Genomic DNA, 21,232 nt, shown 5'->3' with positions numbered 1-21,232 from the left:
GTCACGGTCTGTCCTGGCCCCGAGCTACCCTCTGGGGCGAGACACAGTGCAACCAGCCCTGTGAGGCCCTGCATTCCTGGCCTCTCGACATTCCTCTTCCCTACAGCTTGGAACCCTGGAATACTGTCGTGGGCCAGCTCCTCCGTGTACTCTCTTGCTCGATGCCACCCGTGCCCAACACACGCTGCTGCTGCTCCCGCCAGATCCATGAGCGTCTCACACACCGTCTGCCCTGTGAGTCACCAGGGCTGGCCTTGACCATGTTGCGCCACCAGGTCACAAGAGCCTGGCAACATTCGGGCTTCCAATCACGGCCCCGCCCACCCCACGCCACTGTACACGTGTCCCGTGTTCTGATCGAGGGGTACCCTCCTCGGGGCCGGCTTCTCGGCCACAGGCTGAATAAGTCACGCTCCAGCAACAAACCGTCTGAAATACCAACGTTTTCAACAAGGGGTGTTTCTCATTCGTGCTACAGGCTGGCAGTGGGGTGGGGTCCCCATCACTGTGGTCCCTCAGGGGCCACCCATGCTGACGAAGGAGAGGACATCTGGGACATTCCAGACACCTTGCCAGAGATGAGCGAGGGGCTCACACTGGCCATGGAGAGGGCACACGCTGGGGGGCCTGCACAGCCACTCCCACTACGTGCACAGAAGGGGGGTGGCAAGTGGCAGTAGTGACCCCCACAGGGCTGAGGGCAGAACTCTAGGAAACAGCTGCAGTTTCGGGACAGAGAAGGGAGCAGCCGGGCAGGTAGGAGAGTGGTATCGAGGGAGCCAGGGGCATGACACCCAGAAAGGGGACAGCAGTGGCCTGGAGCATGGGCTCTGGTGGGGCCGTGAGGAGAGCTGACGCTCGGGGAAGGTAGGAAGGAGGCCGCGGGTTTGCACGCAGTGCCCCACGCTGCCGGGAACCTCTCTGGTCCTAGGGTCCCTCAGGCTGTGTCCTGTGTGTCCAGCCTGTCCCAGGAGTGCTTCCCACCCTCTCAGGGACTCACTGGGGGTAGGTCCCTCCCCTAAGGCCAGGTGCCTAGGGCGGAACTTCAGATCTGATAACGCTGGGCTGGGCACTCCCGGGAGAGGGTCAGCACCCACCAGACTAAACTTACACCCGTGGGAACAGCAAGTGGAGTGTCAGAGGAGGACTTCACAGCACGTAGAAGGAAAATCTCAGCCACACCCGGCAGGGGTGTGTGTGTGTGTGAAATACACCATAAAACAGGGATCAGCACTTGCAGGACACTGGGAACCCAGAAAAGAACCAGGCAGAGGCTTGGAAATTGTTCTAAGGAGCCATCACTAAGGTTAAAAATGACCCCTCCTCCCCCCCAAAAAGAACACTCCGTAGAAAGGTGACAATGCAGAGGATTCATGGGTTGGAATATGGGACAAAGAATGTTCTAGAGTTAGCAAAGGAGTCTGAAGGTAAGTACAGAGGAAATGTGAAGTAGCAGAATTTCCTTAAGACCAGGTGGTCATGGAGAGACAGATTAAGCCACACTGTTCACAGGAATCGAGGCGCCCACACTGCCCTCGGCTCGCCCTTCCTTCCACAGCTGGCCCCCTGGACCCCAGCCTCGTTTCCCTAGCATTGCCTCCCCTCTGCTCCCCACCACTCTTCCCCATCAGCCCTTCCGGCCCTGGCTCGCGCGTACCCCGTACACCCAGCACAGACTGTCCTTCTGCCAAGAGAAATCTAATGTCAGCTGCACCCCCCACACTCTCTCGGTAAACCGCCCCCGCCCAGACCCTGGGAGAGCAGAGGCCCCAGAGCAGGGAACTGGAGTCAAGGGCGGAGGTGATCTACACTGTGCTCGGGACAACACTGAACACGTGACCCCGGGGACCCTCTGGAGCAAGAGGTAGGGGGGAAAACTTTTATTAGGAGCTTGTATTATTTTTATTTCTAAAAAATATTAATCTACAACACCACCCAAAAAGAAGCCATTCCTCTGTTGCAGTGAGCAGAGTGAACGAGGTCTGCCTGGCTTGGGCGCTGGCTGTGTCCTCCCCCGGGCCCCCCACCTCCTCCCTTTGAAGCTCAGGCTCCTTATCCTAACATGGAACAGTGACACCTGCCTTTGGGATGGGCAAGGACCACACAACTCAACACTCATCGTGTTTCAAATGAGTTCGACCCTTCAAGCCCTTGCGGTGGGTGCAAGCAAGGTGGAAACGGCCTGTTCCAGCCCTGCCTGGGGTTTCCTTCAGCTCAAACCTTCCAGCGGGGAACGGGAGACCCAGGCTTCTAGGACCCAACTCCCAGTCCACCCCCACGATCCCGTGTTCTCACTGACCGGCCCCCAGGCCCAGGACCGTGGCCCTCACTGGCCACTGCCCCTCACTGAGCACCGCCCCCGGCCAAGGCCAGCCGCGCACTTCGCATTCTTTCTCACTTAATTGTCACGACCATCTGGGGTCCTCTGTACCACAGGGTTTGTGCTTGACACGGAGGCCAAGAGCAGCCAGAAGAGTCCTTGCTCAGGTGACTGTAGAGTGGTCCAGGCTCCGGCCCCTGGGCTGCTGCTCCAGCCACCTCCCAGACCTGCGGGGGCGGCCGCCCAGTTTCCTGCCGTCCTTGTGTTCTGACGGCAGTGAGCTCCGGGATGGGCACGGCAGAGGCTGTCCTGAGGGCCTGGCTAAGCTGGGGGGCTTCGCGCCTGCATCCTCCCCTTACTGGGAGATTCCCAGAGAGAAGGGCTTGCCCCGAGGAACAGGTATCTGTTGCCCACAGGACCAGGACATTGGGCCCCTCTCAGGCCCTGGACGGTGGGACCCAGGGCCTGCATGGTTTTGCGGGCCAGAAACTGCCCTGTGATTCAGACCTGGCAGCATGACGGAGAGCGCGCCTGCCCCTCGTCTGCGTCAAGGCATGTTCCTGAACAAAGACTGCTCTTTTGCGAGGAGTCCCATGAGCTTCCTAAACCGACAGGGCACAAAGCCAGTCCTTCTTCCAGTTCCTCAGGGCCTCAGGCTGCCTCACTTGGTGCCACCATCCCGCGGCACCCTCCCTCTTTCTGACTCACGTGACTAGTCACCAAGCACCTTCAAAGAAACTAAATCTTTCTCCTTCGCTGGTTCAAAACCTGGGCCCCTGGGCTCACTCTCCCACCCTAGCCTCAAAGACCTTTCTGAGCCCACCGCACAGTGCGTGATCCCTTAAAGTGAGAGCCCTGGGCTGCCCCGCCCCCCCACCCCCTCCCCAGGCTCCCACACTGCTCATCCGGTCCCTGCACTTGCCACACTCCCAGCCCACCCCTCGGGACCCATGGGGTCCTTAACACGTGTCCACAGCTTCTCTGATGCTCCCTCCCTTGAGTGTGGGCTGCACTTTGGGAATTTGCTCTCAGTGAAGGGAATGTGGCAGAAACGATGGAGGACATCCATGGTGGGTCATAAAACACCCCGCAGGGGCACCTGGGTGGCTCAGTTGGTAAGCGGCTGCCTTCAGCTCAGGTCCTGGGATCAAGTCCCATATCAGGCTCTCTGCTCAGTGGGGAGTCTACTTCTCCCTCTGCCTCTGCTGCTCCTCCTGCTTGTGTTCTTGCTCTCAAATAAATAAAATGTTAAAAACCAAAACCAAAACACCCTGCAGCTTGCACTTTCCCTTTCCCTCCCATCGCTTGCTCTGGGAGAAACCAGCCGCCACGTGGTGAGAACACTGAAGCAGCTTCACAAAGGTCCACGTGACAAGGAGCTGAGGCCCCTGGCCCAGCCAATCTCCAGCTGACTTAGTTCTGGCCAACACTGTGACCACCATCCCGAGACCCTCAGCCAGAACCACCCACCTGCTGCCACATCCCTAACCCACAGAAACTGCAAATTCATAAGGTCTTCCTAAGTTTTGGGGTAACTTGATACACAGTGGTAGACAATGAATACAGGTCTCTCAGGACGTCTATAGTGCTCAAATAAAGGATTCGACTCAAAACTTCCTCAAACTGTAAAACTATTCATAATCCATGACCAGAAATCCCAAGGTGGACGATCCCAGGACCAACAAGTTCAGGGGCTCGGGGCGTCATCAGGCTCTTCATCGTCCTGCTCTGGAGTGTCTGCGTGCGGGCTTTTGTCTTCTGGCTTGCCCCCTCTGTGGTCACAAGCTGACTGCAGCAGTTTCCATTACCACACCTCCACACGCCGGCAGCCAAGACTGGCTACGAGAGAGGCCATCACATGCCCTGGGTAGACTGCGGGAAACGCCCCCACAGCCCCGCAGAGGATGGTTCCGTGTCCCGTTGCTCTGAGCTTGGGCACACGCTCCTCTACAACTTCTGACCCCAGGCTAGGGAGAGGTCCAGACTCCCCAGATGACTTCAGCTGCCCCAACTAAATCAGCTTCTTGCTGGTGAGGCAGGGCCAGCTACGTGCTGGATCCTCATGGAACATGGCAGTCTGCCACCCAGGGCTGCAGCCACGGTCCAGCTCTTGCTGCCTGTCCCTTCACCTGGGCCACCTCCACTCTCCCCTCCCCCACTCTGGGTGACGTGTGGGCAGGACACTAGTTTCTTTTTTTTTTTTTTTAAGATTTTATTTATTTATTTGAAAGAGATAGAGACAGCCAGCGAGAGAGGGAACACAAGCAGGGGGAGTGGGAGAGGAAGAAGCAGGCTCACAGCGGAGGAGCCTGACGTGGGGCTCGATCCCATAACGCCGGGATCACGCCCTGAGCCGAAGGCAGACGCTCAACCGCTGTGCCACCCAGGCGCCCCAGGACACTAGTTTCTAACCTCTGTGTCCCCATGAGAATGCAAGGCCTGGTTACTACCCACTAAACAGGGAGGAGCTGTGGGGGTTCGGAACAGACAAGCCCCAGCCCCAGGTGCGAAGTCAGAGAACATCCCTTGACAAACAACAGGGGGTCATCCAGGCACAAGTGTGAGCTAAGTCACAGAGCACAAAAACTCCAGAGTCGTGATAACCTGGGCGGCTGGAGGGGGGCAGGCAGGGCTCAGATTCCATTGAACCCGCTCACACCCATAGGCTCAGGGAAGGAAATGTTCAGATGTGCGTGGTACATGTCCGCAGGAAGCAGCCTGGTCTCCAGACCTTGGAAGCCTGGGTGAGTGGCACAGCAAAGGCCCCTACTTAGAGTCCAGATCCTGAGCTGCTTCAGTTTCTGCTGCTAACCACCCCAGTGTGCTACCTGGAGAGAAGAGTCCAGCATTCCAGGGCAGGTAGGAAACCTGTCTCTCACTCCTTCAGGACCCTGACGTGAAGCAGAGCCCAGGCCTTTCCGGATTCCCTTCAGCTACAGTGCAGCCTCCAGCCTCCCAAGGAGTCATCAGCATCTTCGGGGGGAGCTACCACCATAGGAATGCTGAAAGGTCATGAAGTCCTAGCAATCCAGAGACAGATGTTGAGCTACCCAGTCGTTTTCTAGAACCTCAAGAGTACCCTAGGCCCCCAAAACAGCCTGGTGGGTGGGGCTCACACAGTGTGACACTCTCAGAGGGAGAAGCTGCAGCTATCATGGGAACCTGGAGCAGATGCTCCAGGACCAGGCTGTCTCTCTTCTGCCAGTAGGGACTTGGATCCGTCGCAGAAGGGCTTGGGTCGGACTACCCTTCCCATCAGGGGGCTGGGTAAAAGCAGCCTGGAATGCAAGATCTGAGTAATCCTAGTAGAGGGGGAGAGCTGCCACGAGAAGGGTTAAGGCCCCTTCTCCCCAGCCCGACCCTCTGTGAAGGCTCCGGTCCCACCGAAGCAGGCTTCGGGGACAGGCAGACAAGCCTCCGGCTGACTGCCTTCCGTCCTTCCCAGGAATGGGAAAGTACCGGCTCCTGCAGCAAGGATGAATACTTAGGCAGGTCCCGGAGTCCCTGTCCTCGCCTCCCCGCAGCTATTAGCGCACGTCCAGCAGGTCACTCACTGCCCAGCCAACCAGGACCACATGCCCGGACATCTGCTCCAGCCTCGTTCCCTGCTCCGCTCAGGATCCAGCGTGTCTGATCCCAGGCGGCCTCGAGACAGCGTCCCAGGCCAGAGGCCCTCCCCCCGGCCGGCTGCGGGCGGGAGCCCAGCCCTCGGCCCCCGCAGCGGGTCGCCACCGCCTTCCCCAGCGAGCCTCTCCCGGGCTCCTCCCCCAACAGGCGGCCGGACCGGCCAGCGCCGAGAGAAGCGGCGCATTCTGGGAGGGGGCGCTGCATGCTGGGACCTGTAGTCCGCGGCCCGACCTCGCCCAAGGAGGCCTCGCTGGTCCCTTCAGCTCAAGAGCCCGCGAGTCCAGGAGGCCCCAACGCACCGGTCCGAGCTGCCCCGACTCGCGGACACGACGCCCGTGGGCATATCGGGGCTCAGTTGCGGCCGGGTCAGTCTCCAGACCCCTCCCCGAAAAGAGAAGTGCAGCCAGGGCGACGGTGCGGTCTCGCGAGAGCCGACCTCGAGAGCCACGCCCCCTGGGGGGTGCGACCGCCGCTCGAGTGCGATTGGGCCGCGATGTCACGTGGCCCGGCGGTTCCCGCGGCAACCGAGCGGGCGCGCGGGAGCGGCAGTGTTCTAGCCTTTCTTCCGGGGCCGCGCTCGGCGCCGGGGGCGCGGGCAGCCCATGGGATCCCGGGGCGCCCAGGATGCGGGCGCCAGCCAGGGAGCTCTTCCGGGACGCCGACTTCCCCGCCTCGGACTCCTCGCTGTTCTCCAGCTTCTCCACGCCGCTGGCCCAGTTCCGCGAGGACATCACATGGAGGCGGCCCCAGGTGGGGAGGCCGGCGCGGGTCTCGAACCTCGGCCCGGGCCCCGAACCTCGGGCCGCGCCCCGAACCTCGGGCCCCGCACCCCGCGCGCTGTCTCGGGCGGGGTGCCGCTGCGGCCCTCAGGAGAGCGGGGTCCCTCGGGAGGGAGCCACCGCGGAGCTCCTGGCCCGCGCCCGCCAGAGCTCGGTTCCGAAGGAGGTTCGGGGCAGAGCGAGACGTCTGGTCTAGCAGACGCCTGCCCAGCCCCACTTCTGCTCCGACGGGCGGCCAGGACTGAGCTTCTGGGCTGCTTGGCCCTCCTGGCCACAGGCGGTCCTGCTCTGTCTTTTGTGTTTGCCGGGATCGACTACGCTCATGCTCTTCTGGAAGGGCAACGCTATTTGGATTTTGTGCACCTGCATTTTCACACGTGAAGCTTGAAGGTGGCAATTTAAAGGGACGCTCTGACCTAGTGCTGTGTTATCTTTAGAAATGGTTTATCTGCTGAGTAAGACTTCTCAGGAAGAACCCTCCCCTGCCTGCAAGTACATAGCCTTAGTGGGGACCTCTCCCTGGTCACCAGTCCTTGGAGCAGCTTGGCTCTGGCCACGGAGGTGCTTGGGCAGCACGGAAAGTGCTGGTTTGTTGTGAAAGAGGCAAGGGCCAAAGCACGAAGTCTTATAGGTCATGCCAGTGGAATTGGGGTTAAAAATGCATTTTAGGCACAGTGGGAAGGCCATTAGAGGGTTTTAATAGAGGAGCGATTTGAGTGGGTTTATGTTTTAAGAAGCTCACCTTTACTGCCAGCTGGGAAGTGGATTGACGGAGCAGGAATGCAGTGGTCCTAGAGAAAGGTAAAGGGGCTCAGGGTAACATGGCAACCGTTAGGATGTGGCTTTGGAGTGGTTGGATTTGAGAAATAATTTGGAGGGCGATTAATACGTTTTAGTGACTGATTAGAAGTAGAGAGTAAGGATAAAGCAAGGATCAAGAACAACTTCCAGATTTTTAGCCTGAGCACCTGGCTAGATGGTGGTCCTGTCTGATATGCTGGGGGCACTGGGAGGTGAGAGATAGCTAGGGATGGGACTCTCGCGTTGCGTTTTGCTCTCAAAGGTGCTAGCAGAGCTGTCAGCCAGCAGTTGGGCGTGAGAGTCAGGTGCTCAGAAAGTTCTGGGCTGGAGGACCGGGACCTCTGGGAATGGGGACCGTTACAGGGCCCAGGGCCCCGAACAGTATCTCCGGAGAAAGTGGGTCTGAAGAAGAGAGGGCTTGGAATTGAGCCTTGAGGGACCCTAACATTTTCCAGCGGGTTCAAGCAGGTGCCCTGGCAGGTAGCCTGGAGAAGCAGCAGGTGGTGAGGTGAAAGGACAGCCAGGAACACGTGGAACCATGGGAGCCAAGAGGGGACTGTGGGGGAGTGCAAGGGGACAGCCACTGTTCTGATGCTCCCAAGTGTCAGGGAAGATGAGAACAGAGGCAACCCGTCAGATTTGACAACACAGAGGCGACTGGCCCAGAGGCTAGAGGGGCCTGTGCTGAGTAAGCAGGAGGGAAGAAGTAAGGAGGGCAGCTCTTTCGAGAAGTCTGTCAGTGAGGGACGCCTCAAGGGGAGATAATGCAAGGGGGAAAGTATCGTACAGAAGATGGGGGTTCTCTCTGCCTTATGCTGGTGGAATTCTCCCTGCAGGGGTGGAGGATGGAGGGGGTCATGGGAGGAACCCAGGCTCTAAAGGCAGGAGAAGGGGTCAGGTAGGGGTTGCTTCTGAGGAAGCTTCCGGCAGGGTGATCAGTTCAGACAGGCGTGGGCAAGGGCGGGGACGTGGAAGTGTTAAGAAGAGAGGGAGAAAGGGGAAGGTACAAAGTAGTCTGGGTTTTGGGGAAATTAAGCAGGATTCCAGCAGTATGGAGGATCAGTTATGAATTTAAAGTGAAACCATTTTCTAGGGCAAGTTAACTGTTTTGAGAAGGGGGATGGTGGAATTCATCTAGAGTTGGGGTTTTGCCACTTAAGGAAGGTAGACAGAGAGACAGGGACCCTAGGACCTAAGCTGGGCAGGGTGATCTAAAGCCAGGAGGGGCTGACAGATCACGGCTGCGAGAGACCAGCTGCTTCTCCTCCCCTCCCCTCTTAGGCAATGTGGGTGACCAGAAGAGCTCCTCCCCGGTGCCTGTCACCTAGATCCTGTGTTCTTAGTTTTAGAGACTAGCCTTCAGGCGTGATATAACTGGGCGATATTCTTTATTTCAGGAAATTTGTGCCACACCCCGGCTGTTTGCAGATAACCCCCAGGAGGGACAGGTGAAGCAAGGGCTGCTGGGAGACTGCTGGCTCCTGGTTGCCTGTGCCGCCCTGCAGAAGAGCCGGCACCTCCTGGACCAGGTATCTGTGGCGGGGCGGGCTGCTCTTCTGCTCTGTCTTCCTGTCTGCTGTGCACAGGAAGGAAGCAGGAGGCAGGGCAGCTGAACCTTCTGCCCTGTGGGCCCTGCTGTGGCCTCCGGGCGTGGCTGGTGGGAACGGAGGGCTCTGCTCTCGGGCCACAGGGGCTCCGAGGCGTGGACACCGTGTCCGCCTGTCCCCATGGCGCCAGCGCAGGTGCTTTCTGCTCCGCTCTGCCCTCCTGAGCCCTGGGTTCTCACACAGGCAGAGCTGTGTGTTCGCGATGCCAAGATGAGCAGCCCACCTAGAGTAGGAGAGGGTCGGCTGAGGGATCCTGTGCCCCTGGTTTGGAGTAAGTTTCCCTAGCTAGTTGATTTTTTTTTAACAGGTTTTGAATATGAATTGGCAAAAGGTGATAAAACTGTTTCGGATGCTAGGCAGCTAGCCCAGGTATAACAGGCCTGCTCAGAGTGCTTGCTTCTCCAGGAGCATTCACAGTGTTGCCTCATTGCTGGATGGTACTGACGGATGCAGCAATGTTGACAGTGGTGACCCGTTCAGAGCTACTCCCGTGTCCCCAGGCAGGCCGTGCTGAGCACACCATAGTTGCTGGCCTTCATTCTCACAGGCCTTGCTGGCTTTGACCCCTGTTTGCAAACGAGGATGCAAAAAGCATTGTTGTCACCTTTGTAGCTAGTATGTGGCAGAGCCAGGACCAGACAAGTCTGTGTAGGTGCAAAGCCCACGTGTGTCTTACTTTGGGTCAGAACTCCAAAGCCAACAGTGAGTGCATTGGGTCCAGGCGCTGGCGGAGCTCCTGAGGCACCCACCTGCAGCTGGGGGGTCGCCGTGTCCACCCCCTCCCCTGGCGGGGGCGCTGTGACTGCCATCTGCAGCCGGCTCTGTCGGGAATTGCCTGTAAAAGTCACGTTTGTTTTGGACTCCGGGTGATTGTTTATTTGGAACAGTAGGACGTCATGGTTGGCTTTAAGCTTTTGGAGATGCTTGGCCTCCTCAGTGTGGTCCTAAAATGTTCTGTTAAAAGGTGCGTTAGTTTTCTGTGTGGTGGTTGGGCTTTGCACCAACGCTGACGTCCAGCTGCGGAGTGAAGCAGGGCCCCTGGCGCAGCAGAGGCTTCCGTGGAGCGGCTCCGGTGACGGTGCTTGGGAAACACTGCGTGGTTTGTCTCTCATGTTCTCCTTTTGCCTTTCCCTGTGCGTGGTAGGTCTTTCCTCCTGGACAGCCGAGCTGGCGTGACCACACGTACCGCGGCTCCTTTACCTGTCGAGTTTGGCAGTTTGGACGCTGGGTGGAGGTGACCATAGATGACCGTCTGCCTTGTCTTGCAGGGAGACTCTGCTTCTCCCGGTGCCAGAGAGAAGATGTGTTCTGGCTTCCCTTACTGGAGAAGGTCTATGCCAAGTACGCTGGAGGGGCTGGGCCGGGGCGGGCTGGGGAGCCACAGCTGCGTTAGGCCACCCCCGGGTAGAACGTCTCCGCTCTCCCTGGGCTGTAGTACCCTCCTCAGTTCCAGGAACCTGGCAGCCAGGCCTGCGGTGGGGCCGACCCGCCCAGAGACAGAAACTCTGAGACGTGGCCTGTGGTGTGCGTCTCCCCCGACCCGCTCCCTCTTTCTCCGCCCTTGTTTCAAAGTCGGGCCCAAAGGCATCACCCACCACAGCAAACCGTGGGAGGAGTGAAGCCAACCAGGTCTCAGTGCTTGTTTAGTGTGGTCCTGCCTGAGGCTGTGCCCCTCAGCCCAGGTCCGAGTGGGAACACTTCCCTCTTAGAATGCAGTGAGCAGCCTGCCCGAAGAGGCCATCCTGCTAAGCAGGCCTTTGCAAGAAGGGAGTGAGGAGGGCCTGCGCTGATGTGGGCACGAGCACCTCTGTCCCATGGCCAGGGTGGGGTTTGATCGTGAGAAGTAAAGGAGTGGGTGTTCACGGCCTTGTGCCCCACGCTGCCTCACGCTCGTGTCTGCACCGGAGGCCACAGGCCGTCGCTGGGCCACTGTGCATTACGGCCTTTGAGGGTCACAGGACCTCTGCACTTGGTGAGGATGAGGCAGGAGTACAGAGAAGCGCTTGAAGTGGTGGGTGAGGTGATTTGGGGGTGTTGAAGACACGGGGATGGAAGACAGCCGGGCACATGCCCCAGAGCCAGAGGCTCACTCCGTGTGTTTGTCTTTCCAGGGTCTACGGGGCCTATGAGCACCTGTGGGCAGGGCAGGTGGCGGATGCCCTGGTGGACCTCACCGGTGGCCTGGCAGAAAGGTGGAGCCTGAAGGACTCGGCAAGAAGCGGCGGCCAGCAGGACAGGCCTGGCGGCTCGGAGCGCGGGCTTTGCCAGCAGCTGCTCAGCCTCAAGGACCGCTGTCCGATAAGCTGCTCGGTGCTCAGCCCCAGAGACGGTAAGGTGGAGGGCGGGCCGCAGCGGGACGGGCCTGCACCCCAGGCGCCCCCACAGCCCCCACAGGTACACAGGGCCTTGTTCTCGGGGCCCCGTCGGGACTAAGTGGGAAGCAAGATGTTTGTCCTTCAAAGCTGGTATCTGGTGTGTGACCTTCCCCTGCCACCCATCCTTCTCCGGAGAGAGGGTCCCTTTTTCCCTTGACTTTTTTCTTCTTTTTCCCCAACTTACGAGTAGGATGAGGCTGGAGCCTCTGCCGGGGCGGCCGCCACACAGAAACTCTAGAACCCAGTGCTGGCGGCATCTCTGGCCCAGCTGGCAAACCGGCAAAATCGAACTCAGGTTTTCATTTGAGGGATATCTACGCTCATTAAAGAGAGTTTCTCGGAAGGAGGAAAGCCCGCACACAGAACTGTTTTGACTTTTCCATAGACCTCGGGGCTTTTCCACACACAGGCATGTGCGTCACGCCTGGTACTGCGTTCCACTTTCTCAGAAGCCGTGCAGGGCATCGGCGTCTCGTTCCGTCAGTGGCGCTTCTGAATGCTTGACGTTTCAGGTCTTTCCAAGTTCTCACATTATAGGTAGCGTTACTGAGCGTTTTCATGTTTAACAGTGTTCACACTTAGGATGATTTTCATAGTGAGGTTTTTGGCCCAAGAACATGGACGTTGAAATAAACGGACACGCGTGGATGGGGAACGCTGCCGGGTCTGGGTGAGGCCTGGGGCGCCACCACGTTGGGGAGGCGAAGCCCGCGGAGGGCCGTGCTGACTGTGCAGGACGCAGAGTCAGAACTCTCCCTGAGGCTTGGCATCAGCTGTCCCCGGGGTGGGGCAGGACTAATTCTTAGCTCTCCAGGCTTTGCAGAAACCCCCAGGCAAAGAGAGGGCCGCTGTGCTCAGCTGAATCCCTCGGAGGTGACTCAGCACTGGGGACTCGGGCAGACACCCAGAGTGGTGGCTATGACACCATTCTAAATAAAGCTTTTAAAGACATTCCCGAAGTTTCTTCTCCTCTCTGGACTGCCACCCCTCTTCCCCAGATGGGCCTCCTCCACTTCTACATGGTTTGATCCAAGAGCTCGGGGGTCTCTGGGCAAGTGGGGTGGTTTCCTCTCTGAGGCTCCAGGGTTCCCCCCAGCAGTGTTTGGTCCCGCGGCCCCTGGCTGTGCGGTCCCCCCTGCCCTGCCCCCAGCCAGCCTTGCCAAGAGGACATTGCTCTTCTTGGCGGTCCCAGACCCGTCCCAGACCTGCTGGCGACAACACCTGTAGCCGCATGTTTGAGAACCGGCCCAGCACCAGGCGCCCTGTGCTGCCTTGTCGGCAGCCGGCCATCCTCGCTCATCCACCCAGGCAAGGACCAAGGCCCCGAGAAGGGAGTGACCTGTCATACCCGTGGCAGCCAAGCCACAGTCCACACCCAGGTTGTTTGCTGTGGCTCTGCGCTGGCTAAGGCCACTTCTGAGCTCACTTATCCACAGTGGTCATGAAAGGAGCCCCAGTGGTCCGTGGGGTCTGGGTGTTACTGTGGTCACAGGTCGGGTGTGCAGGAGCGTCCTGTGGGGAAGGAGACAGACCTGTGCGTCCGCTCTGTCTGGGGACTTCCTGTCTACAACCAAGCTGTTCCTCACCCAGGTGCCAGGGAACTGGGGGAGTTTCATGCCTTCATTGTGTCGGATCTGCGAGAGCTCCAGGGGCAGGCTGGCCAGAGCGTCCTGCTGCTGCGCATTCGGAACCCCTGGGGCCGGCGGTGCTGGCAGGGGCCCTGGAGACAGGGGTGAGTGTGGGCCAAGGCCAGGGCTGTGCTGCTGTCAGTGAGGGGAGGGGGCCGGGGTCCCGAGTGGCAGCGGGGAGCCGTCACAGCCGTGTGTGTGCCCGTGCTAGTTTGTAGCTGGTCAGCACGGTGCGCGGTTGGTCTCCCACAAGGCCCTCTTGGCACCTGCTTGTGGTCCCCTGGGTCCTGTGTTTGGCCCTAGACAGCCTTAGGAGGCTGGATTAGTGCTTGGTGCTGGGACCGAGGCCACCCTAGGCCCTGGGCTTCTATCTCGAGGGTGCTCACGGAATGGTGGATGCCCGGTCAGGTTGCGGGGTGACAAGGACACGTGGGACGCCCAAGCCGCAGTACAGCTCTAAGATCTTTACTGATGCCGGGGACCAGGATTGAGTGAGGGCACTGGGTCCATTCCCCTTGGCCGACCGCAGTTGGTCAGCAGATCTGACCCTTGCTCCTGAGTGCTGGAGGCTAGCGGCAACTCGGTCTGAGGCGGTCGGGCACATCCTTCGTTGGCCCACTCATGGGGACAGCCCGAGGCAGGAGCCTCGGGGAAGGAGTGAGGATTAGCCCGAGGAAGGGCCGGTGCGGAGCCAGTGTGAGCTGAGCCAGCAGGGAGCTGGCAGGGCGCAGGGCTCCTCAGTCAGTGCTGTCAGCTCCGGGATGAGGGGCCGCCACTGAAGTGACGTGCCTTCCAGGGGCGAAGGGTGGAGCCGGGTGGACCCAGCCGATGAGTCTGAGTTGCTGTCCCAGCTGCAGGAAGGAGAGTTCTGGGTAGAGGAGGAGGAGTTCCTCCGGGAGTTCGACGAGGTCACCGTTGGCTTCCCCATCACAGAGGCCGGCCACCTGCAGAGCCTCTACTCGGGTAAGGGGGAGGCCTGCACCCAAGGGGAGGCCCCCATCACTTGGGACAGGCCCTTGTGGGGGTGCCACAACCTGCACGGGCTCTGCCTTATGTGGTTAGGGCTGAGTGGCCACCATGTTCCCCTGGGGGCTCCTGGGCACAGCCCTCGCCCCAGGCCCTAGTCTGCTGCTCCTGTGTGTGGAGAGATGGCTTCGTCCCCTCCCGTCCCAGGTGGCTTGAGGTGGCGGGAGACCAAGGGGCCCCCTCCTGTGGGGTGCCACAGCTGGTGTTTGTGCAAGTGGCAGGGATGCCCGGGTGGGAGCCCTTTCCTGAAGCTGCTGCTTGCTGGTTCTCCCCCTAGAAAAGGCGCTGTGCCACACCCAGGAGCTGCCCGGGGCCTGGGTCAAGGGGCAGTCCGCCGGAGGCTGTCGGAACAACAGCGGCTTTCCCAGCAACCCCAAATTCTGGCTGCGGGTCTCGGAACCGAGCGAGGTGTTTGTTGCCGTCCTGCAGAGACCCAGGGTGCGCCCCGCGGGCCGGGCTCGGGCGCCAGTGGGGGACGAGTGTGCAGCGTGGAGCCCGGCCAGCTTCCGGCGCGAGGACTACCAGGCCGTGGGCCTGCATATCTGGAAGGTATCTCCGCCCTGGGCCCGGCTCCCTGCTCAGGTTCTGGGCATGCTGGGACACAAGCGACTGCAGGGAGCCTCCTGTGCCTCGTCCTCCAGGGTCAGACGGCCGCTGGAGCTCGCACAGACCCAGCTCCGCCCGGCGCAGCCGGTGCCTGCCGGACAAAGGGAGACAGAACTCGAGCAGCCATTGGCTGGCTGGCAGGAAGGGGGGGCACAGCACGGTCTGATGGGTCTCCTCTCTCCCAGAGCAGGGTCGAGTGAGAGGTGGTTTGGGGGGCACTTTGAGCCGGCCCCCACCGTGCCGGGGAGGGACCCACGGGTCTGGGTGCTCGCTTGTTAAGTCGTTTGAGAGGCCCTTCTGCCGGGCCAAGGCGGCGGGGCCAGTCTCTGGACGGTGGTGCTCGCCCTCCTCTGTGCAGGTGGAGAAGCGGCGGGTCAGCCTGCCCAGGGTCCTGTCCACACCCCCCGTGGCCGGCACCGTGTGCCACGCCTATGACCGGGAGGTGCACCTGCGCTGCGAGCTCGCGCCCGGCTACTACCTGGCTGTGCCCAGCACCTTCCTGAAGGACGTGCCAGGGCAGTTTCTGCTGCGGGTCTTCTCTAGCGGGAGAGTCTCCCTCAGGTGAGAGGGGCAAGGAAGGGCTCTAGGCTGTTTTCCTGAGGCCTGCAGCTGAGGAAAGGGGAGCGCGGCCCGGGCAGCTTCCTGGAGGTGCGTGTGCGTTCGTGGCCTGCAGTGGGCAGGCCTGGAGCGTGCTGCCAGCCGCCCTCCTGTGTGTCTTTCCCTGACAGTGCCATCAAGCCGGCGGCCGGGAGCCCTGCCCCTGGGGAGGCCCTGCCCGCCGGCGAGTGGGAGACCGTGCAGCTGCGGGGCTCCTGGAGAACCGGCCAGACAGCAGGGGGCAGCAGGAACTTTGCCTCCTACCCTAGCAACCCGTGCTTCCCCCTGTCGGTCCCTGAGGGCCCAGGCCCCCGCTGTGTCCGCGTCACTCTGCACCAGCACTGCCAAGACAGCCAGTGCCATCCCATCGGCTTCCACATCTTCCAGGCAAGCTCCTCCTCCTGCTCCGGGGGCGGGGGGGAGGCCCTCAGAGGGTCTGTGTCCCCATGGGTGGCCAGGCACGACAGAGGCCTGGACTCGATCGTGTGAGCACAGCCGGGCTGGCCGGTCCCGTGCAAGATCATGTCTGGGTTTCCTGAAGTCTGTAATTCACTGGGGTCCTAGGTCAGCACACACGGCCCCTCCTCCACTCCCTCAGCTTAGAACAACGGTGTCACGAGGTCACTTCTGCTCCCCAGAACTGTGCCTCCTGCCCAGGAGACCCGATGGCGTGCCCCACCAAGAGCTGCCCCAGAGCCACGCAGCCCCGCCCTTCCTGTGCCCCACACCCCTGGGCTGCTCTTCTGGGGAGCGGGCATCAGCTCGGGGGCAGGAAGAGGTCCTGGCCCAGACTCGCCGGGCAGAGCAGGAAAAGGAGGGAAAGGGCCACAAAAGATAGTGTGGGGTCCTGGCAGACAGATGCCACCGAATGCAGCTGCTCATTCTCAGATCAGAAAGCTGTCATGGGTGGAATGGAGCGGGTGTTGAGGCCCAAGCGGGGCCCGTATGTCATGAACGCCAGCCCAAATCTTCCTCCACCTCAGCCTGCTCACTGTGCCGTGCTGCAGGTAGGACACGCTTAGCAGACCTGTGGCTGGGGGAAGGAGGGCAGGCACAGTGCCAGAGGTCAGAGGTTGCAGGCCCAGATTCCACAGTAATGAAGTGGCTCCCAGCCCGCACGTGTGCTCCTCCTGGGGGCCCTACTTCAAGAGGGGCTTGACGAACTGGTGGGTGCCCAAGGCAGCACGGGCTGGGGCGATGGCCAGGATGTGTCCCAGGCTCCCTTGTGGGGTGCACGCACTTAGCCTGGGCTGCAGATGACGGGAAGGAAGGGTGGGCGTGTCTCTGAGAAGCTTCTGTACCCCTGGGAGGACAGAGCCGCTGCATTACCCAAGAGCGGAGGGCTCATTCTGGAGTCTTGCTCCACCCGGGCCACCAGCTGGGGCATCCAGAGGCTTTGATGAAAGTGCCAGGGCCAGTCAGGTGACTCTCTGGACAGAGCCCTGGGCAGTGGTGATGGTGGTGGTCCCCCAGGCAGGGCTGCCCGCCTGACAAGGGTCGTGGGGCCTTGGTGAGTGGTGAGCCCATCTTGACAGGCTTGGCAGGTCTTCCTTCCTGGAAAAGGGCCCAAGTGTGATGTGGGGAGATCCAGGCAGACGGCCCCAGGCTTGTCCTGACCCTGGACATCCCAGCCTCAGAAAGGGAGTGAAGTCCCAAACTGAGAAGGAGAGCACCTCCTGGTGGTCGTGGCGGCCCAAAGGACAGGCTTGCCCTGTCTGAGCCCGTGCATCTCCCAGGTTCCGGTGGACGGGGGGAGCCAGGGTGCGCCCGGCCTGCTGCTCCAGGAGCCTGTGGTGAGCTGTGTGCCGCATCGCTACGCCCAGGAAGTGAGCCGGCTCTGCCACCTGTCACCGGGGACCTACAGGGTCGTGCCCTCCACCTACCTGCCAGACACAGAAGGGGCCTTCGCGGTGACCATCGCCACCAGGATAGACAGGTGTGGCTCCAGGGCTGGGGGTTCTCAGTGTATCATGTGCGCCTCCCTGTTCCCCGCCGCCCTGCTGCCGCCCTGCCTGCCCCAGCTCTGACCTGTCCCGGCACAGCAGCAGCAGTGGAGCACAGCCACCCGCAGGGGGAAGGCAGGGAGAGCACGGCTGCTCCTCGAGCTGGGGGCCAGCTGGGCTGAGCTGTCCTCTCTCCTGCAGGCGCTCTATTCACAGCCAGGAGAGGCTGGGGCAGCTCCTCCAGGAGGTAGGTGTGGGGCTTGGGTCGGGGGCGGGCCCCGTACTCCACCTGGGGGCTGCCTGGTGCCCCGGGGGCTGCGTTCTCCCCCACGCTCCCCCCAGAGGCCGCGCTGCAGGCCAGGCTGTGCCCTGGGACACAGGCACACTTGTCTCTGGCCAGGAGGGCCAGAAGCCTGGGGCTGCAGTCACACCCCCGGCAGTGCCACCGGGTTCATGAGGGGGGTGGGCCCCCAGCCACCATCCAGGGCAGCCCCGACCCCACCATCTTTCCTCCCGCAGGCCTCCTTCATGGCAGTTATGAAAACCTAACCGCGTAACCCCGTGTCCGCTCTGGCGACTGGGGGTGCTGAGGGGCTCCCTCACACGGTGCCTCCAGCCTCAGCGCCGTGGGGGCCGGTCCTGAGCTGGATGGACGGCTGCATGTGCTCGGGGGTCCAGGCGAAGACCCCATCCTGTGGGGGACGTAGCCTGGGGCAGAGCAGGTGCCCGGGGAGGGCAGGGGAAGCCGCACAGGGCGTCTCTGTCCCACGCGCTGGGGCAGCAGAGCTTCCTGGCGACCCTCCTTGGCGTCTGCCCCCAGCTCGGGAGAGAGGCCTTCCAGCAGACGAGAGCGTAGTAGGACAAATCTTGTCAAGAACTATCTATGTGCAACATTTTTAGGAAGTGACTTTATAAATAAACATGAGTACCCAGTGGTTTACAGATGAGTCGTGTCTCGGCTGGCTGGTGGCCGAGTCTGCTCTCACTGAGGCGGAGGGGAAGGCCTGGGCCCTGCATCCCCCAGGGGCACTCCGCCCAGCAGCCCATGCACTGGGCGTGCCTGCGGCCTCTGGATGGGCCCAGCTGGCCTGTGAGGCGGGTGGGGCTGGGCTGGGGAGGAGGCAGCGGGTGTGGACAGGCTTGGAGGGCCAGGTAGGAGTGGGCACTGTCCCGGTACAGGAGCAGAGGAAGCAGCCCAAGAGAGCCAGCTGGCACCAGTCACGTCCTCCTCCCTGTCCGTGCCGGGCCTTACCCCCCCTGATGCCTGGAGACACCCCGAGGAGCTGCCAGGTGCAGCCGTTTGCTCCTAACGTGGGAGGAGGCGTCCCTTCAGGCCCCTGGGCCCCTAACCAGTTGGACGCAGTGGGCCCTGATCTCAGCCAGGCCTCTCTCCCACCACCTCCTGCTTCTCCAACTCACCAGTGCCATGTTGTCACTGTCACCCGGGGTGTCCAGCTAACGCGCCACCCGTCCAAAGGATGGCAGGGGGCTGTGGCACAGGCCCCTTCACAAAGGGCAGGATGCCTCAAGAAGGCAGGGCTGGCCTTTCCGTGGCGGAGGCAGGGTCAGAAGCTGGTGCTGCTGTGTGAGTGGCCCTCGCTGTGACCCTGTGACCGGGTCTCTGGGGTCCAGTGGAGGACGGAGGAGGGCCTCCAGGATCTGCAGCCTCTGCAGATGGAAAGGCAGCCTGGAGTAGGCAGCCAGCCACCAGCTAAGCTGGGCTTCCGGAACACGGCAGGGGCAGAGGGGCACAGGCCATGGCCGCTATGCTGGAAGAGACGGAGCGTGTGCCCCAGCACGTGCACCCTCCTGGACAGCAGCCCCCGGTCTGTGCCAGCGTCGTCATTGCTTCATATCGCTCCTTCCCCTGACCTTGCCCCCAAGGCATCCTCAGTGGCTGCCTGGTTCCCCTCGGCGGCGCCGCCTCCTGGCCCAGTGACCTCCAGAAATAGCTTGCGTTCTCCAGGCTTCAGTGCCCTCGCAGAAAATGGGTCCGGGCTCTGGCCACACTCAGTGTGCCCCATGTCTGGGCTCCGGCTTTCTGCTTTGCCCTAGAGGCCTTGGCCTCGCCCGGCCTATGGGGTGGGTACCAGCTTGGCTCGTCCTTATGAGGAGGGGAGGGACAGAACGCAGACCTGTGCCCCCTCCACCCCGCAGAGGGACTCCCCGTGCATCAGCGACCTCCAGCCTCTGCCTCTTTTCATGTCTGGCATTGCCCCCGCCCACATACCCCCATTGCAGGATGTACCGGACCGAGCTGGGGCTGCAGACCACAGAGCCCCACAGGCTCTGGGCGGTCCCACGGCTGCCTCACCCCTCTACTTTGTTGACCGGTACTGACTGGAGCCCCGCCCTGGCCCAGGCTTGTGGCTCCAGGACCCCAGAAGCAGCGGCCAGCCACGCCAAGGGAGTCCCAGCGGCCAGGCCCCAGGGGAGTCCTGGTTCTGTGCACCTGCCAATGGGGGACTGTGTAGTGTAAAGGGCTTCCCTCCTGCGTCCGGTGGCCCCGGCTGACCCCGACGGGCAGGTCTGGGTGTATGCCACTGAGAACAGCACCTTCTCAGCCTTCCCTGCAGGAGGAGTCCGAGACCGGAGCCATCACACGCTCTGCTAGCGTGGCTCAGCGGACGGCTGGGCCCACGGAGGAGCTCCGGTCTCTCAGTCAGACCGTGCCTCTGGCTGCCAGACAGTGTGGCTTTCCACAACCCTTAGTGTGACTTCCTGCAAGAATAAGCCCCACCCCGCTGGCAGCTGTCGCTGTCGCTGCCTCTGACCTAAAGGAGGCGGCTGACCCAGGCAGCCCAGGGCCTGGCAGGGGTGTGCTCGGCAAATACGTGCTGGGGAAGTCAAAGTGGACAGGCGTGCGGGTGAAGCTGGTTGGGAGCGGTCTGCTACGGGTGGGCCTGCAAGACGGGCAGTGGGGGAGGAGAGAGCCGAGGTGGGGTGTTCCAGGTGAGGGTGAGTGGATGGGAGAGCATGGACCACAAAACTGTGTGTGTGTGTGTGTGTGAGAGAGAGAGAGAGAGAGAGAGAAGGGGGGGAGGGAGGAATGTCAGTGCAAGAGGAACACACCTTTAGAATCTCTAGAAGTAAGAACGAGTTTGATTTGAGCCCCAATTAGGACAGCTGCCCAGGAAGTGTGCCCTCACGGGGAGGAAAGGGCTCCAGAGAGTGAACAGTTTTACAGGGCTATATACTGTCTACATCTTGTAAAAGCTCAAAAGAGTATAGATTAGCACATAGGCAGGAGTCAGGAGTTTGCTGTCAAGGAACGCAGGGAGTAGGAGCGTCGATTCGTGTCTCAAGGACAAGACGGTTTTCCTTTCAGACACTTACTCACAAGCAGGTGTACGACGAGTGCACGGTGGGCCGCAAATCGGGCTTTTGGTTTGAACCAAAGCCTGATTTCTTTCTAAGTCTAAAAAGAAATCTAAAATGGCTTCCTGTGTATATCAGGCCTTTAGAGTTTTTCTCTGATCACAAAGCAGAGAAGATTCTGGAAAAAGAGCCTTGAACTCCAGATTTTTAAAGTGAGCAAGTAGCAAGTAAAAAATCAAGCTTTGCTCTATGGCTCCTTAATGCGTGGCTCTAACCCTACCCTAACACAGCCCTAACCCTGCCCACCCCCTGACCTCCCCTCACTCCAGCCAGGCACCCAACCCCAGCCGTGGAGGGGCCCACTATCCTCCCTCTCCCCCGCTCCCATCACCCTCACACCAGACTGTCCCCCTCCTCCCCACCTCTGTGGCCCTCCTGCCCTCCGTAGCCCACCCATGTCTGAGGGTCAGCTCAAGTCCCTCACTGCTCCTTCCCCGGCCTCTGGTCTGGTGCGGGCTGCATCCTAAACTTCGTGCTGGGACGAGCCCGTGCTGAGCATTCCAGTTCTCTCCTCTGTGCGCTCCCAGCACCCCTGAGCCAGTCCC

At 61.0% G+C, this 21,232-nt stretch overlaps 1 protein-coding gene across 2 annotated transcripts; it reads left to right on the top strand.

Moving 5' to 3' along the window:
• Positions 1–6,464: 6,464 nt before the first annotated feature.
• CAPN10 (calpain 10) lies at positions 6,465–18,244 on the top strand. Of its 2 annotated transcripts, XM_040638302.1 has the most exons (12): positions 6,465–6,697; positions 8,925–9,056; positions 10,279–10,475; positions 11,246–11,463; positions 13,100–13,241; positions 13,934–14,100; positions 14,441–14,712; positions 15,128–15,330; positions 15,498–15,753; positions 17,103–17,302; positions 17,511–17,556; positions 17,829–18,244. In XM_040638302.1, exons 1-12 carry the CDS (start codon positions 6,572–6,574, stop codon positions 17,856–17,858), a joined length of 1,989 nt encoding a protein of 662 aa, XP_040494236.1. In that variant the 5' UTR covers positions 6,465–6,571; the 3' UTR covers positions 17,859–18,244. The 2 variants fall into 2 exon arrangements, with proteins under 2 accessions (XP_040494236.1, XP_040494239.1); XM_040638305.1 differs by lacking the exons at positions 6,465–6,697; positions 8,925–9,056 and adding an exon at positions 9,240–9,405 and having other exon boundaries at positions 10,403–10,475.
• The last annotated feature ends 2,988 nt before the right edge of the window (positions 18,245–21,232 follow it).

This window comes from Ursus maritimus, unplaced genomic scaffold (assembly GCF_017311325.1).
Source record: "Ursus maritimus isolate PB19 unplaced genomic scaffold, ASM1731132v1 scaffold_1, whole genome shotgun sequence".
Lineage (NCBI taxonomy): Eukaryota > Metazoa > Chordata > Mammalia > Carnivora > Ursidae > Ursus > Ursus maritimus.
Note: the sequence above shows the minus strand (reverse complement) of the source record. Positions and strands in the feature narration are given on the sequence as shown.

Excerpts from the sequence above, each read along its gene's own strand:
- CAPN10 (XM_040638302.1), top strand. The coding sequence starts at position 6,572 with ATGCGGGCGCCAGCCAGGGAGCTCTTCCGGGACGCCGACTTCCCCGCC. Across the intron at positions 11,464-13,099 it reads GGTGCTCAGCCCCAGAGACG|GTGCCAGGGAACTGGGGGAG; the intron begins GTAAGGTGGAGG and ends TTCCTCACCCAG. Across the intron at positions 17,303-17,510 it reads ATCGCCACCAGGATAGACAG|GCGCTCTATTCACAGCCAGG; the intron begins GTGTGGCTCCAG and ends TCTCTCCTGCAG.